At 38.2% G+C, this 15,300-nt stretch overlaps 2 protein-coding genes across 3 annotated transcripts in view; both read right to left on the bottom strand.

Moving 5' to 3' along the window:
• LOC103524803 overlaps positions 1-15,300 on the bottom strand; it is a 46,989-nt gene that overhangs the window by 28,526 nt on the left and 3,163 nt on the right. The window lies entirely within an intron of this gene.
• On the bottom strand, positions 3,347-7,620 carry LOC103524802 (elongation factor Tu). Of its 2 annotated transcripts, none has more exons than XM_008489835.3 (8): positions 7,465-7,620; positions 6,379-6,792; positions 5,997-6,169; positions 5,300-5,549; positions 4,733-4,809; positions 4,117-4,353; positions 3,627-3,835; positions 3,347-3,504 (listed from the first exon to the last, which is right to left on the bottom strand). In XM_008489835.3, the coding sequence occupies exons 2-8, from the start codon at positions 6,758-6,760 to the stop codon at positions 3,465-3,467; spliced, it is 1,368 nt and encodes a 455-aa protein (XP_008488057.2). In that variant the 5' UTR covers positions 6,761-6,792; positions 7,465-7,620; the 3' UTR covers positions 3,347-3,464. The 2 variants fall into 2 exon arrangements, with proteins under 2 accessions (XP_008488057.2, XP_017305237.1); XM_017449748.2 differs by having other exon boundaries at positions 3,347-3,613; positions 3,736-3,835.

Below are 15,300 nucleotides of genomic sequence, written 5' to 3'. Positions count from 1 at the left end.
TGGTCTTAGAAAAATTTTCAAAAAAAAAAAAGTTCGATTTTTGGACACTTTTTAATGATCCCTCATTACACGGGGGTGACGGGGAGTATTTTAAGATAGGAAATTTTCGACCAAAAATCGGCCGCCGTAGGCGGCTCAGGCTCGGGACTTAGAAAAATTTTATTATTATTTTTTTTTTCAAATACGTATTCCGCAAATGTAATAGAAAGTCGTGTGATGTTCACACCAGATTTTTTAAATAGGGTTGGTAGGTATAACTATAGGTGTACCTATACTAATTTCATTATTATACAAGTCAGAGAGCTTATCAGATATCAAATACCTTCTCGTATGAAAGCTACCTATATGTACTAGGTAAATGGCTAGTGGGTAAATATTTACAGTATTAGAGGTTACATGGAAAATGCACTAGACAAAGAAAATGTGAACCTAGCACTGGAGTTCATTAACCTCTTACTTATTTACATGATGTAGGTAAGTAGATACCTACCTGATTACCTACTGAGAATATTTTTCAAGTTGTTAGACTTGTTAGTGTCAGCTTCACAGTTATGTAGGTACCTAGCTAGGTAGGTAGGTATATCATTGTAATAATATGTAGGTAAATAATAGGTACATAGGTACCTACTTTTATCATTAGCAATTTGAAAGCATTTCATTACAAAATATAGGAGTTGTAGATATACATAGGTTCTTGGTATTATTAACAATGGTGCTTATTTTTCATACCTAACTGATGCTTGAATAGGACTAATAAAATGTCAATTACCGTAGTAGTAGGCTACAATTATTATTGTAGTTTAAAGATTGAGGACAAAAATTCCATACCTTAGCTGGGATTGAACCCGCGCACTTCTGTTTACCAGGTGAGTCTTGACCACCACACCACACTACAATAGGTAGGGTGGACAACAATGTCAACGGCTAAGGCAACACCAAAGCGGAACTTTCCAGCTACACAAATGCTATCTGCCTTTTTTTTAAATAGTTTTTTTTTTAGATATCATTTTTTTTTTCTTTTTTTTTTTTTTTTTTTGTAATCAATCGAATCTCTGGATCCAATGGATTCATTAGAATGATATTAGATTTAAAAAAAAAAAAAAACATTTAGTACCTACCTAGTGTAGTGGACTTCGGATCTATTGATTGGGGGTTCGGACTAATCATGTTTTTCATGAAATTTAGAGTAGTGTCTGACACTCGTATTTATGAACAAGAATGATCGTTCTTAGATCAGTCTCAAGTCAAAATTGACCAATCAAATGCCTTGAGACTATGCTTAGCACGAACTTAAGAGCCAGCATTTTGTTCATAAATATGGGTCTAAGTTCTAGATATTATTGGTGGACATTTGTGATAAGTCAAAATTGACCAATCAAATGCCTTGAGACTATGCTTAGCACGAACTTAAGAGCCAGCATTTTGTTCATAAATATGGGTCTTAGACTTCTAGATATTATTGGTGGACATTTGTGATGATGATGATTCCTGATAATCAACGCTCATTTGGATGATGATCATCTTTATGCTTTCACACCAACGATAACAACAAATATATTAATAATAATTATGTCTACTTGGTATGGTGATTGGTTTTATTCCCCGCTAATTCCACACTATCAAGTTTATTTTTTGCTTCTCATCAATTTAACTTTTATTTCATATATTAATTAAATTATCCAACATTCAGGCAAATATTTCGCAATGTTTTATAAGTAGCTAAATGGTCATTTAAAACATAGACCAGAACAGCGTTTCTCAACCAGAAGATTCGCGAGAGACCCTGGGGGTACGCGAGGCGGGTTTGTGTCATTTTCATTTGTGTGTTTAGAACTCAGTAGTAATGGAAAACATCAACCTAAGTATGCCTTTCCGGTACTCATTGTGATGGTGGCGGGAATCGTGAGATTGAACCCGGGTACCCAAGGGGTACGCGACCGAAAAAAAAAGTTGAGAACCGCTGGACTAGAATGACTAACTTGTCTGTAGATTATAGTTAGAGGTGATTCAGATTCAGAGGCAATGGTCAACATGGTAGACAACCACTTGCTGACAGATCACTCAAGTTAAGAAACGTTGCGTGGTTGATATCTGGATGAGTGACTGTCCTGGTTATTCCGGGGTGCACTCCGCTCATGAGAAAGGAAAATAATTGAAAGTTAGTTTGAATTCCGGTGAAATCATTTGACATTTCCGATGAAATCATTATTATGTACCTACCTACTAGTGAAATCCAACATAAATATTTAATTAGCCAGGTATGTCTTTACGTAGTCATTACCAAATTGGTACCTTATTATTAGATCATAATAATTTAATTTTACATAGGACAAATCAATGACTTCGAATGACGATTGAGTCAATAAAAAATAAATAAATTGTTTCCCCCCCCCCTTTAGGCGTTTTAACACTAACGTGTCGTTCGCGCCGATCCCTCCCGGGTTAGATCTTTGTATAAAAGTCTATGGTTTTTAGCTAAGACAAGGTTGAGTCAATGTTAATTAAATTGTTTAGTTCAATAAAAAAAAAAAAAAGGGAAGTGGCGAACAAGAGGTTGGTAAGGTCGATATTTATTCTTTAATCGATGTTTTGGCTGGATTTAGGTACCTACTACGCTACAGTAAGGCTACACACATGACTCCATATAATAATTTTAATCATAAGCCATAGTATATCAGACGAAAAATTACTTAGTATATTCAAATCAAAGAGATGTGTAAGGCAATAAGGAAAATTCTGCAAAGCTAGGAATGGTACACTAAAGTTCAGACACAAAGAAACAAGAGTCAGTTTTATTATTCAAGATTCCCAGACAGCATCTTGTATTGAGTTTTAATATTTTCTATTTACAAATATCATACCTATGTATGATTTATTTCATAAAAAACCTTCCATACAAAGGTGATTTTAAAATACCAGCTGCATTTGATAAGATTAATATTTTTTAACCATGGGTTTCTGTTTCTTCCCATTTTGTTCAGACACAAAGAAACAAGAGTCAGTTTTATTATTCAAGATTCCCAGACAGCATCTTGTATTGAGTTTTAATATTTTCTATTTACATATATCATACCTATGTATGATTTATTTCATAAAAACCTTCCATACAAAGGTTAAGGGGGCGGTGATATTAAAATACCAGCTGCATTTGATAAGATTAATATTTTTTAACCATGGGTTTCTGTTTCTCTTCCCATTTTCCCTATTGTATCAAGTAGAAACAATTGAGCACTTGAACTTTTGGGTGTTTATTTAAAGAACCCTGAGTTGTTATTTCGAAGTTTTAGCGCTTAGGACTAGGAACATACTCGTGTGTTTCATCTTCACTTCATTTATTCTTTCTCTTTCAAGTAGAAACAATTGAGCACTTGAACTTTTGGGTGTTTATTTAAAGAACCCTGAGTTGTTATTTCGAAGTTTTAGCGCTTAGGAGTAGGAACATACTCGTGTGTTTCATCTTCACTTCATTTATTCTTTCTTTTCTTGACTCTCTTCACTTCCTTGGTTCGTATCATGCCCAGATTATGCTGTGGTATTTCCATATTGCCTAATACTTTGGTTACTATCCCTGTAGCCACCAGCTTGTTGTTCTCCCGTATGGTAAACGTTTGGTCTTCACTTCCTTGGTTCGTATCATGCCCAGATTATGCTGTGGTATTTCCATATTGCCTAATACTTTGGTTACTATCCCTGTAGCCACGAGCTTGTTGTTCTCCCGTATGGTAAACGTTTGACCTTTGGATAGATACATTTTATACAAGAGAGTCATAGTGACTGTGCCATGTTCACCAGGCATTAACATGCCATCATCCTCACCGGGGAGATCCAACCGAACCTGAAATAAAAAGTAAACAAATAACTTCTACCTTGTAAGTGCTAGGTCGAGGGTTTGATTCCAGCCCGCGGCGAACTTTATCCTAAACAGATAAGATTCGTTCTCGGAACGGCTGACTTTCTCCTATCCTGTCCTCTTTGATTTCGGGACGATAAGACCACGGTTGTTACTGTACAGTTCCATCTATCAATAATAATAATAACAAATAATAACAAAACAATAATAATAAAGCACAATTATTACTATTACTATCTTGGACAAAAAAAGTTCTAATATCTAACCTGTACATTCCAGGTACGGCTGAACATTTGCTGAATGTATTTGCTAGTGATTGGTTTGTATCTCCCTCCCTCAGCTTTTGATAGTAAATATATCTCTGCCTCGTATCTGTTGTGCATCTGAAGAGTGTCTGCCTTGGCTAACAGCATACCACGCTCTATCTGTTTCAACTTGACGTTTCGTAACAATACTCCCACATTATCACCTGCCCGCGCCTCTGACACTTTCTTCTGAAACACCTGACAATAACACAACACATAATATATTCACATGGGTACAGAATTTGTTAAGTTTTATAAAATGATGCTACTTAACAGAAACTTTGTACATTGCAGTTCGAATTTCCTAGAATCCTAGGTATTCAATTCAAGTTTATTCGTGTACAATGTACATTTGTACAATTCAGGATGGTTTAACACAGGTCAGTAAATATGTATTACAACTAGATACATAATAATAATGTAAGAAAATATCTACATACTTACGTATTTGTAAATTGAAATATTTTCCAAAACAAAAGAAACAGAATTTTCTTTGACCTATAGGAACTCGAAAATGAACGAAGAAAATAAAAAAAAAGAATCTATTACCTACAAAGTACAAATAGATTCTTATTACCTGAATTTCACTGATGGTACATGTGAATTTTGAGTTAAATCCTAACAGCTCAGCCTCATCATTTCGCTTGATCGTACCTGACGATAGAAGAAAAGGAAAGTAAGTTCGGGACAATAGGACCTTGGCAATTACAGTTCCCTCTATCAAACCTCTTGAAAGAAGAAACTGAAGAAAAAAAGGGTAGCAAAACTTTCCCGGATGATAAAACCACCTGATGACCGGAGGTAAGGTTGTGGTCTCACAATTAGAAAATTTTCTTCATGTATTGAACATTACAGTTTTGGTGGTAAAAACAGACCGAAAAAGTAAAGGAAAGAATCGACAAGGAACTTGGAACTAAAATCTAACTAAAGGACTTTTCCTCCTTTGTACTCTGTATAACTAGTGGCTCAGTAAACTGTAGAACTCACTCGGTAAAAGGTCCCTCTGGATACCTCCACATTTCCGATCAGATACACAATCAGATGAGAAAATTTTCTTCATGTATTGAACATTACAGTTTTGGCGGTAAAAACAGACCGAAAAAGTAAAGGAAAGAATCGACAAGGAACTTGGATTCAATATTACCTTGCTTGATGGTTCCAATACACACACTTCCTCTACCAGGCACACCTATAGCATTGTCTATGGGCAGTATGAAGGGTGAGGTGATATCTCGTACTGGGTTGGGAATATGTTTATCCAGAGCATCTAGGAGACGGTGTATGGAGGGTTCTCCTAACTCACTGCTATCGCCCTGTAGTGCTAGGAGTGCTGACCCGAACACAAATGGTGTATTGTCACCATCATACCCGTAAGCTGTCAGAACATCACGTACCTAAGGAATTCAATAGAAATACCTAGTTTAGATTATTTTGTACACAGGTAGAGAACCTCACCCATGTCAACAAACTAGTGTTGAAGGGCACATGCTTCTATGCTAGCACTGATGCATGAAACATATCTAAAAGTGGAGATGTACCAGTTGTAGTTTTTATAAACTTACAAACTAAACTAACCATCATGTCCCCTTTATATAATAATAAATATCTCACCATAATGAACACTAGACTAAGTAAGTAGTTGTTATAGAACATATTCAGTTCTGTGCTAGCACTGATGCATGAAACATATCTAAAAGTGGAGATGTACCAGTTGTAGTTTTTATAAACTTACAAACTAAACTAACCATTATGTCCCCTTTATATAATAATAAATATCTCACCCAATGAACACTAGACTAAGTAAGTAGTTGTTATAGAACATATTCAGTTCATACTCATACCTCTAGTTCAACAAGTTCCATAATCTCTCTATCCACCAGATCTGCCTTGTTAACATACACTACAACATTATCAATACCAATTTGCTTTGACAGGAGGAGATGTTCCCGAGTCTGTGGCATTTGACCTTCACTTGCAGCCACAACCACTATAGCACCATCCATTTGTGAGGCACCTGCAAACACACACATGTGCTAAATGAATTTATAGTCCAATCTCCAATGACTCCTATGAGAAAACGTCTTTTGAGTTTTTAACATTTCAGCCAAATTTAATTATAATTAAAAAAATAGAAAGCTATTCAATAAAATTATTCTTTTGTGTTAATATCTCACTACTTTAGATCTCATTTGAACATTTCAACATTGTGTTCTATTTACTCACCTGAGATCATATTCTTAATATAATCAGCATGTCCTGGACAATCTGTGTGAGCATAATGTCTTGTATTTGTTGAATATTCTACATGAGCAATATTAATTGTAATTCCACGGGCTTTCTCCTCTGGGGCACGGTCAATCTGATCAAATGTGATAAACTTGGACTTTCCTATTTTGGCAGCAACTTTAGTAATGGCTGCAGTAAGAGTTGTCTTGCCATGATCTACATGACCAATGGTACCAACATTACAATGGACTAGGGATGACTTGCTAGATGCATCATCAGAGTAGCAATTGTACTTCAACAATTTGAAATAACTGTTTAGTTTAAAGTTTTTACATCTCAAGAGGGTATTGAAATGTTGAAATGAATATTTGATCAACATGGTGGTGTTGATTGACTAGAATCTTGTGTGTTCTGAAATGAGACAAATAATTTGATACTTTTCAATTTAATAAAATAATTATTAAAATTAATTGTTCATGGTAGAATGAAAAAAGTTTGAACTTCATGGGTCTTATATTATCCCCATCTAGTATATATTGTGCTATTGTGCTCATCAGAAGACAAAAAAAAAATAATAATAATTTTAATAGGGGGAACTGTAATTGCTAAGGTCTTATTGTCCCAAAAGTGAAGAGAGAAGGAAGACAGGATAGGAGATTGACTAGAATCTTGTGTGTTCTGAAATGAGACAAATAATTTGATACTTTTCAATTTAATAAAATAATTATTAAAATTAATTGTTCATAGTAGAATGAAAAGAGTTTGGACTTCATGGGTCTTATATTATGCCCATCTAGTACATACTGTGCTCATCAAAAGAAAAAAAAAATTAAGAGAGGGAACTGTAATTGCTAAGGTCTTATTGTCCCAAAAGTGAAGAGAGAAGGAAGACAGGATAGGAGAAAGTCAGTCGTTCTGAGAACAAACCTTGTGTTTAGGATAAAATCCACCCTGGGCAGGAATCAAACCCTCAACCAAGCACCTAAAAGGCAGATACACAACCCTCAAAACTAACTAGGTTGTATATCCAAGTTTATTGAGGGTCAAGTAGGTAACTTTGAACTTTCAATTCTTATTTCTTACCCAGAGTTGAGAGCATCTAATGTGAACTTGTGTTGGATGGAAGACAGTGGCAAAGGACTTGCTGTCAGGATCTAGGCCACATTACACATTGGGTTTTCTTTTCCGAGTAATTGAAACGGGTAATCAGATTGGTTTTTTCGATGGAAAATAAGTGAACACTCAAACCCTCAACCAAGCACCTAAAAGGCAGATACACAACCCTCAAAGCTAACTAGGTTGTATATCCAAGTTTATTGAGGGTCAAGTACGTAACTTTGAACTTTCAATTCTTATTTCTTACCTAGAGTTGAGAGCATCTAATGTGAACTTGTGTTGGATGGAAGACAGTGGCGAAGGACTTGCTGTCACGATCTAGGCCACATTACAAATTGGGTTTTCTTTTCCGAGTAATTAAAACAGGTAATCAGATTGGTTTTTTCGATGGAAAATAAGTGAACATCATTAAAATCACCAAAAGTCTCTCTTCTGTATTTTCTACCAATCCTTACCTTAAATTTTGAAAATTTGCGCCATTGATATCGGCTATCAATGTTTTGAGTCGACTCGCAAAGCGGTCCAATGCGCATGCGCCAATACACTGCGGACGGCGAGTTTTCAAAACCCAACTCACTTGTGAATGGAGCGGGGATTTTTTCTATTTCCCACGGGAAAATGAAGGGAAATTTTGTTTTTTCCCCCCGTCCGGCCTAGTATACTCTATAGACCTACTGGAGGCCATTTTTAAATTTTCCGAGTCTGGCCTATGGTAAAGGAGAAACATGAACCTTGAAGGCGGGGGTCCCGGCCCCCCTCCGCATCTCTAAATACGGCCATGACTCCCTCGGCCCACCTCTAAATACGTTCCAGGTCCCCTTACCCCCGGAATACGCCCCTCGGCCACCCTAGATACGGTCCTGACCACATACGTTCCAGGTCCCCTTACCCCCGGAATACGCCCCTCGGCCACCCTAGATACGGCCCTGACCACACGAGAACAAAATGGACAGCCGAACCGGATGCGATATTTTCAGCAAAATTTTCGAGAACACATTAAGCGGGATACTTTATGTACCGACACCTTTTTTCCCCTCCCTCTCTCTTCCCCTACTTTTTTCCCTCTCCTCCAATACCTTCCTCTCCTCCCCTAACCTTCCTCTTTCTGAAAATAAAGGAAAAAGCACCTCACCGACAGCTGTTCTCAACCAATTCCCCGTTGTTACCCCGAATCCAAATCCCCAAAATTATCGGCTATATCTCAACCACAATCAAATAAAAACCAATCAGCCAGCCTCGTTAGCTTGGTTGTTAGCGCGTATGCCTTGTAAGCGCTGGGTCGCGGGTTCCCACCCGGGGCGGATTTTATCCTAAACAGAGTTTATCCTAAACTTATCCTAAACGGATTTTATCCGAACAGAACAGAAAGTTTGTTCTCGGAACGGCTAGCTTTCTCCCATCCTGTCCTTCCTTCTCTCTTCGATTTCGGAACGATAAGACCTTAGTAGATACGGTTCCCTCTATCAAACCTCTTAAAAAATAAAAAATCCAAGGTAAAATGGTACCTAACTTCTTTGAAGCAATTTCCTAAGTTTCCATGTTCACCCCACACCAAAATGAGCAGTTTGTCCCCAATGGGGGCCACCACGCCAGGGTTGAGAACCGCTAAGTCCTAATCCTAACCTAACATTGGGAAGGTACAATCATATTTCTGTATGAGTAAAAGGTTTTCGGGGAAACTCACATAAGGTTTTTATGGGAAATCATAAATTGTACACTTTTTTTTTTACTCAAGGTACAATATTTCAGTGTTTCTTCTCTGTAGGTAGGTACCATGTGTAAGGTGGGATTCCTTCATTTCCTCAGCATTTTCCAAGATTTCCTCAGTAAACATCAGTGATTCTCCGAATAGTAGGCTGTGTCTAACCATTCATAAGCCTTTGAAGTTTTCTTGTGAAAGGTGGGACATTCCAAGAATTGAGCCGACGAACTAAGAGAGACTCGAATGGATTACTTCTTCTTGAAATTTTATTAAATTGTACTTTTTTTTTTTTTTTTTTTTTTTTACTGAAGGTAGGTACAATATTTCAGTGTTTCCTCTCTGTAGGTAGGTACCGTGTGTAAGGTGGGAGTGTAGGTAGGTGGTGAAATAATATACACTTAGGTAGGTAGTAGGTAATATGTAGGTACCTACATAATATTATTATGTCGAACAAGATGTTACATATACCTACAATATACATGGGAGATTATAAGAACGAGTCTTAGGTACTTAAAAGGTACCATCTATCTAAAGGTAGATGAGGAAAATCCATGACTAGATGTGGAAAATCCAGGACTAGATGCGGAAAATCCATGACTAGATGCGGAAAATCCAGGACTAGATGCGGAAAATCCAGGACTAGATGCGGAAAATCCATGACTATATAGATGCAGAAAATCCAGGACTAGATGCGGAAAATCCATGACTATATAGATGCAGAAAATCCAGGACTATATGCGGAAAATCCATGACTAGGTGCGGAAAATCCAGGACTAGATGCGGAAAATACATGACTAGATGCGGAAAATACATGACTAGATGCGGAAAATCCAGGAATAGATGCTAAAAAAAATGGCGAAGAAAAATTCCTCTGTCTCGCTAATATAGAGATGAATGAAGTGAACAAAGCAAAAACACAACCTACACGAATAATAAAAACAACCAACAAAGGAAAAGTTAGGGAAGAGATAAAACAAGAATAAAGATGCAAAGGAAGGAAGGGTGGGAGGAGAAGAATGGAAAAAGGGGGAGAAGGAAGGAGAAGGAAAAGAGAGACGAGGGGAAAAGGGTAATGTCAAAATGCACTCAGGGGTAATAAAAAAATATACATTTATGTTAAAAGATGAGGTGAAAAAAGAGAAAAGCAGAGAACAAATGGAAGAACAAAGAGAAGGAGCAGGAGAAGAAAAGGTACAAAACAACGAAGGAAGAGAAGAAAAAGAAGAAGAAGACGAAGATAAAAATAAGGGGAAGAAAACGACGAAGAAGGGAAGGAGAAGAAGCAGTAAAGAAGAATAAGAGGTACAAGGCAGAGAAGAAGAAAGCCGAAGAGAAGAAGATGATGAAGAAGAAGACAATGAAGGAAAGAATAAGGGGAAGAAAGGACGGAGAATATAAGAGAGGAGAAGCAGAAACAGAAGAGTAAGAGGTACAAGGACTAGAGAAGAAGAAAACCGAAGAATGAGAAGAGGAATGAGACGAAGAAGGTGAAGAAGACGACAAAGAAAGAGGAAGAATGAGAAGGAAAATAATAAAGAAGGAGAAGAGAACTGTGTAGTAGCTTCGATTACAAACTGAATAATTTTATTATCTTTGAGAAGGAGAAGAAGGAGGAAGAGGAGAAGGAACCGGAACAGGGAGAAGACAAAAAAGAAAAAGAAGGAAAGAACAGACGAAGAAGAAGGAAAATGAGGAAGAAAAGGTAGAGGAGGAGAACAAGGAGGGAAGGAATCGGTTACCCACCGAATAATTTTATCTAGGTACGTACAGTTTACATATTCGAATAGAAATGAGTTCACATTGGTGAACAAAAAACACTAAAGAGGATAGAATGAAAAGAAGGAGGAGGAGGAGGAGGAGGAGGAAGAGGAGAAGAAGGAGGAGGACTAGGAGGAGGACTAGGAGGAGGAAAAGATGGGAAGAATAAAGATGATGAAGATAAGAGAGTAGAAGAAATAGGAAGGGAAGGAAGAAGAAGGAGAAAAGTAGGAAAAAAAAAGGAAAGGACAGAAAGGATGAAGAAGGACAAAGAGAAAGGGATCCTTAAGAGGAAAAATAGGGAAGAGGAGAAGGAGAAGGAAGACAAAAAGAAAGAATAGGAGAAGTATAGGAAAAGATGGGAAGAATAAAGATGATGAAGATAAGAGAGTAGAAGAAATAGGAAGGGAAGGAAGAAGAAGGAGAAAAGTAGGAAAAGAAGGGAAGGATAGGGAGGATGAAGAAGGAAAAGGAGAAAGGGATCCTTAAGAAGAAAAATAGGGAAGAGGAGGAGAAGGAAGACAAAAAGAAAGAATAATAGAAGTAAAAACAGATGAAAAACAGCAGAATTTGAAAGAGAAGGAAAAGAAAGAGGAGAGGAAGAAAGGGCAAAATGAGAAGGAGGAGAAGGCGAACAGGAAGAAGATAAAGAAGGAAAATTGAAGGAGGAGGTAGAGAAGAAGTAAAATGATGAAGGAGATGAGAAGGAGAAGGGGGAGGAGAGGGGACAAAATGAAAAGTAAAGGGAAGAAGATAAAGAAGGAAAATTGAAGGAGGAGGTAGAGAAGAAGTAAAATGATGAAGGAGATGAGAAGGAGAAGAAGGAGGAGAGGAGACAAAATGAAAAGTATAAAAGCGCAATAGAAAGTAAAAAGTAACAAATCCCAGGGGTGGGTTTTGATAAAATACCTATGTAATTGCAAATAATATACAGAGTGTTCAAAAAGTCCCGGAACCCCTGAATATCCATTTTCACCCCTCAGGCTATCAGGATTGAAAATCTACATTTTATTTTTGGGTCTGAATTTCAATGTGAATGATGATTAGTTTGACCTAGTTGAAGCACAAATCACACACACAAAAAAAGAAGAAGAAAAAAAGAATTTCCCATTTGAGCCATTCAAAAAATATTCTGGGGTTCCAAGACTTTTCGAAAACTCTAGCTGGAAGAACCAATCTTATCTGTTTGGGAAAAAGTTTGCCCCTCTCGGGAATCGAACGCAATATCTGGCGCTTACAAGGCAGGTGCTCTGTCTTGCAAGGGTAACTAGAACTTCCGAGGTAACAAGGATAATTTTCAACATAGGCTTGAATGTCTAATTCCAGTCGTCCGTGCGTTCTGAGCTACATAATATATTATGACGAAATTCAAACCTGGTCCGCGGTTGATGCCCAGTTTGGGTACCCCTGGACTCTAAACTCTAACATTTCAAAAATATCCTCTTTTTCCTTCAATCTTGTTCTATTCATGTCACTCTGCTCTCTCTCTCTCTCTCTCACTTAACAGAAATACAACTAGTAGTGCAGTGAAGTGATGGCATTTGAAGAAAGAGCTCCCAAGAAAGAAAAAGAATAGGTACCTAATATACCTATACTGACGAAAAAATTTCAGGTAAAAGGGACCTGTAACTGGACCTTAGTTGCGGAATATGTACTGAAAGAGGAGTATCTGCCGGGAGGTAACGAATTCACTACCGTTGACCTTTTTCTACTCGAGTTCACTCCGACTCGTGGAAGGGTTCACCAGTGAACTCGTGACAGACTACCTGCTACCTGACTAAATGTTGGTTCGGGAGTGAACTCGGTGACGTCCGTCCGTATCTGACATGATCATTGGTCAAAGCGGACACGTAAATTAAAGTAAGTGAGGCATTTGTGCCCACTGGACGAAATAAAGGACACCGCTTTTTCGTGACGACGCGACGGGGGGGGGGACAACCTTCAGCAGGACAATATGTTCTCCTGAACACTAAAGGATCTCCAATTTCAATTTCCATCAAAATCGGAAACAAAAAGTTTGCCGGCCATCTCTGGGCTAAGGTCTTATCGTCCCGAAATCGAAGAAGGTCAGGCAGGATAGGAGAAAGCCAGCCGTTCCGAGAACCAACCTTATCTGTTCAGGATAAAATCTGCCCCGGGCGAGAAATGAACCCGCGACCTAGCGCTTACAGTTTAATGAAGTGAGTTTGTTTTATAGGATAAAACTCCCGTCAGTAAAAATCTTGGCAGTCATACAGAATGACAGGGTGACGCTAAACCCCTTAAAATTAATAAATAAAATTCTTTTGACCCACCCAGTATCTCCCCTGGAATGTAAAAGTAAAATATGGTCTAATCTATGTAATGCGTATCTCTCTCTCTCTCTCTCTCTCTCTCTCTCTCTCTCTCTCTCTCTCTCTCTCTCTCTCTCCTATGTTTTGCTATCTCTCTCTCCTCTGTTTTGCTATCTCTTCTCTTTATCTGAAGCTTCATACAGATACTCTCCTCTCTCTCTCTCTCTCCCTCTCTCTCTCACTCTCTCTCTCTGTCTATTTATAGCACAGATTTGTTAGGAGATAATCTAGATTAGCGGTTCTCAAACTTTTTTCACCCGCGTACCCCTTGGGTACCGGGGTTTGATCTCACGCACCCCCGCCACCATCATAATGAGTACAAGGTACACATACCTAGGTTGATGTGTACCATTACTACTGAGTTCTAAACACACTCAGTACCTTTGGAAAAAAAAATTCAGTACTTCAGTACCTTGAGGTCAAAATTCAGTATCTTTTTGGACTGTATTGCACCGATAAGCCGTCAAATTTCAAAATTTACTTTTGTTATTCTTTTTTTTTTTTCGCCATAATACTTTTTTTTTACTATTTTTTCTTGCGTACTCCTGGAGGGTCTCTTGAGTACCCCAGGTTGAGAACCGCTGATCTAGATCATAGTTATTATTGGAATAAAACTATAAAACAGATCGTATCTATGAGAGAAAGAGGGAGAGAGAGAGAGAGAGAGAGAGAGAGAGGGAGGGAGAGATATGAAGCATCAGATAAAGAAGGGATATGAAAGAAAGAGAGGGAGAGAGAGTTAGAAATAGGAAGAGAAAGGGAGTGTGTAATCATACGTACATACATAAAATGCACAACTCAATAAATATTGGTCCACTAGAGAATGTCTCTCTCTCTCTCCTCCTCCTCCTCTTCCTCCTCCTTCTCCTCTCTCTCTCTCCCTCCCTTTCTCCCTCCCTCTCTCTCTCCCTCTCCTACACAAATACTCCAGGGTGTCCGCCGTAGGAGAGAAAGAAAGGGGACTAATCATAAATTATCTCTCTCTCTCTCTCCCTCCCTTTCCTCCTCTCTCTCTCCCTCTCTTCCCCTTTCTCTATTCCTTCTTTTCTCCGTCCCTCCTTCTCCTACCCGCCTAATTTTTCTTTCTTCTTCTCCTCCTCCTCCTCCCCTCTTCTCTCCTTCTCCTTCTCTTCCACTTTTTCTATCCCTGTCTCTCCCTTCCCTTCAATCGCCCCTCTCCCTTTTTCTCCCTTTCCTATTATATTTTCCTCTCCTTTCTTCCTTTTGTTCTTCTCCTCCCCTCCTCCTCTTCCCTTCTTCTTCTCTCCCTCCCAAATAGATTTGTTCTGCTGTGATCCATTACATCGCGTCGGGATATAAAGATTTATCGTCGAAATTTAAACTGATTTTAACTTGAAATAAAAATATGTACCCCAGTTTTCCAATTTCGACTGTATCCCGGCCGTAACGCACAATTATTATCCCAATTCACCTTTGTCCCGCGGGGTATTTTTCCCCTCTCTATGAATACCATATGCATCATTTATACAATTTATACCTCGCCTTCCCTGTTGCGAACAAACATATTCCCCGGTTCAAACGAAAATATCCCTAAGTTTTCAATTCAATTTAGAAAGTTAAAATGGGAAACTTTCTCTTTACAATTTTTCCCCATTCTTTCCGTCTCCCCCCCCTCCATTCTTTTCCCTCGAAACCCGAAGAAAAGGTTTTTCCGATTGAACTTTCCCAAGTGAAAAAAGGTCTGGGCGTTAGGGGTCCCCGACTGGCCTTTGAATACGGACGGATATTGTTTGGAAAAGTGCTGGATAAAAGCCGAAGGAACAGAATAGAAAAATCTGGTGTGAAAATCACACGACTTTCCTTATCCTATTGAATGATGCTTCTTTGGATGTTCTACTGTAAATTTTACAATATCTCTAACCGTTTAGTCAGTGTAGCTGAAAACCGCCAAAAATCTGTCGAAAACCGCTAAAAAGCGGTCTAAATACAGCCAACCGCAGCACCTATCTTAACCAAAAGTTTTGTGTTACATCCTTGTCACATTTGTGA

The sequence above is a fragment of the Diaphorina citri genome, unplaced genomic scaffold (assembly GCF_000475195.1).
Source record: "Diaphorina citri unplaced genomic scaffold, Diaci psyllid genome assembly version 1.1 scaffold121, whole genome shotgun sequence".
Classification (NCBI taxonomy): domain Eukaryota; kingdom Metazoa; phylum Arthropoda; class Insecta; order Hemiptera; family Psyllidae; genus Diaphorina; species Diaphorina citri.
This window is presented reverse-complemented; position numbering and strand designations above follow the sequence as displayed.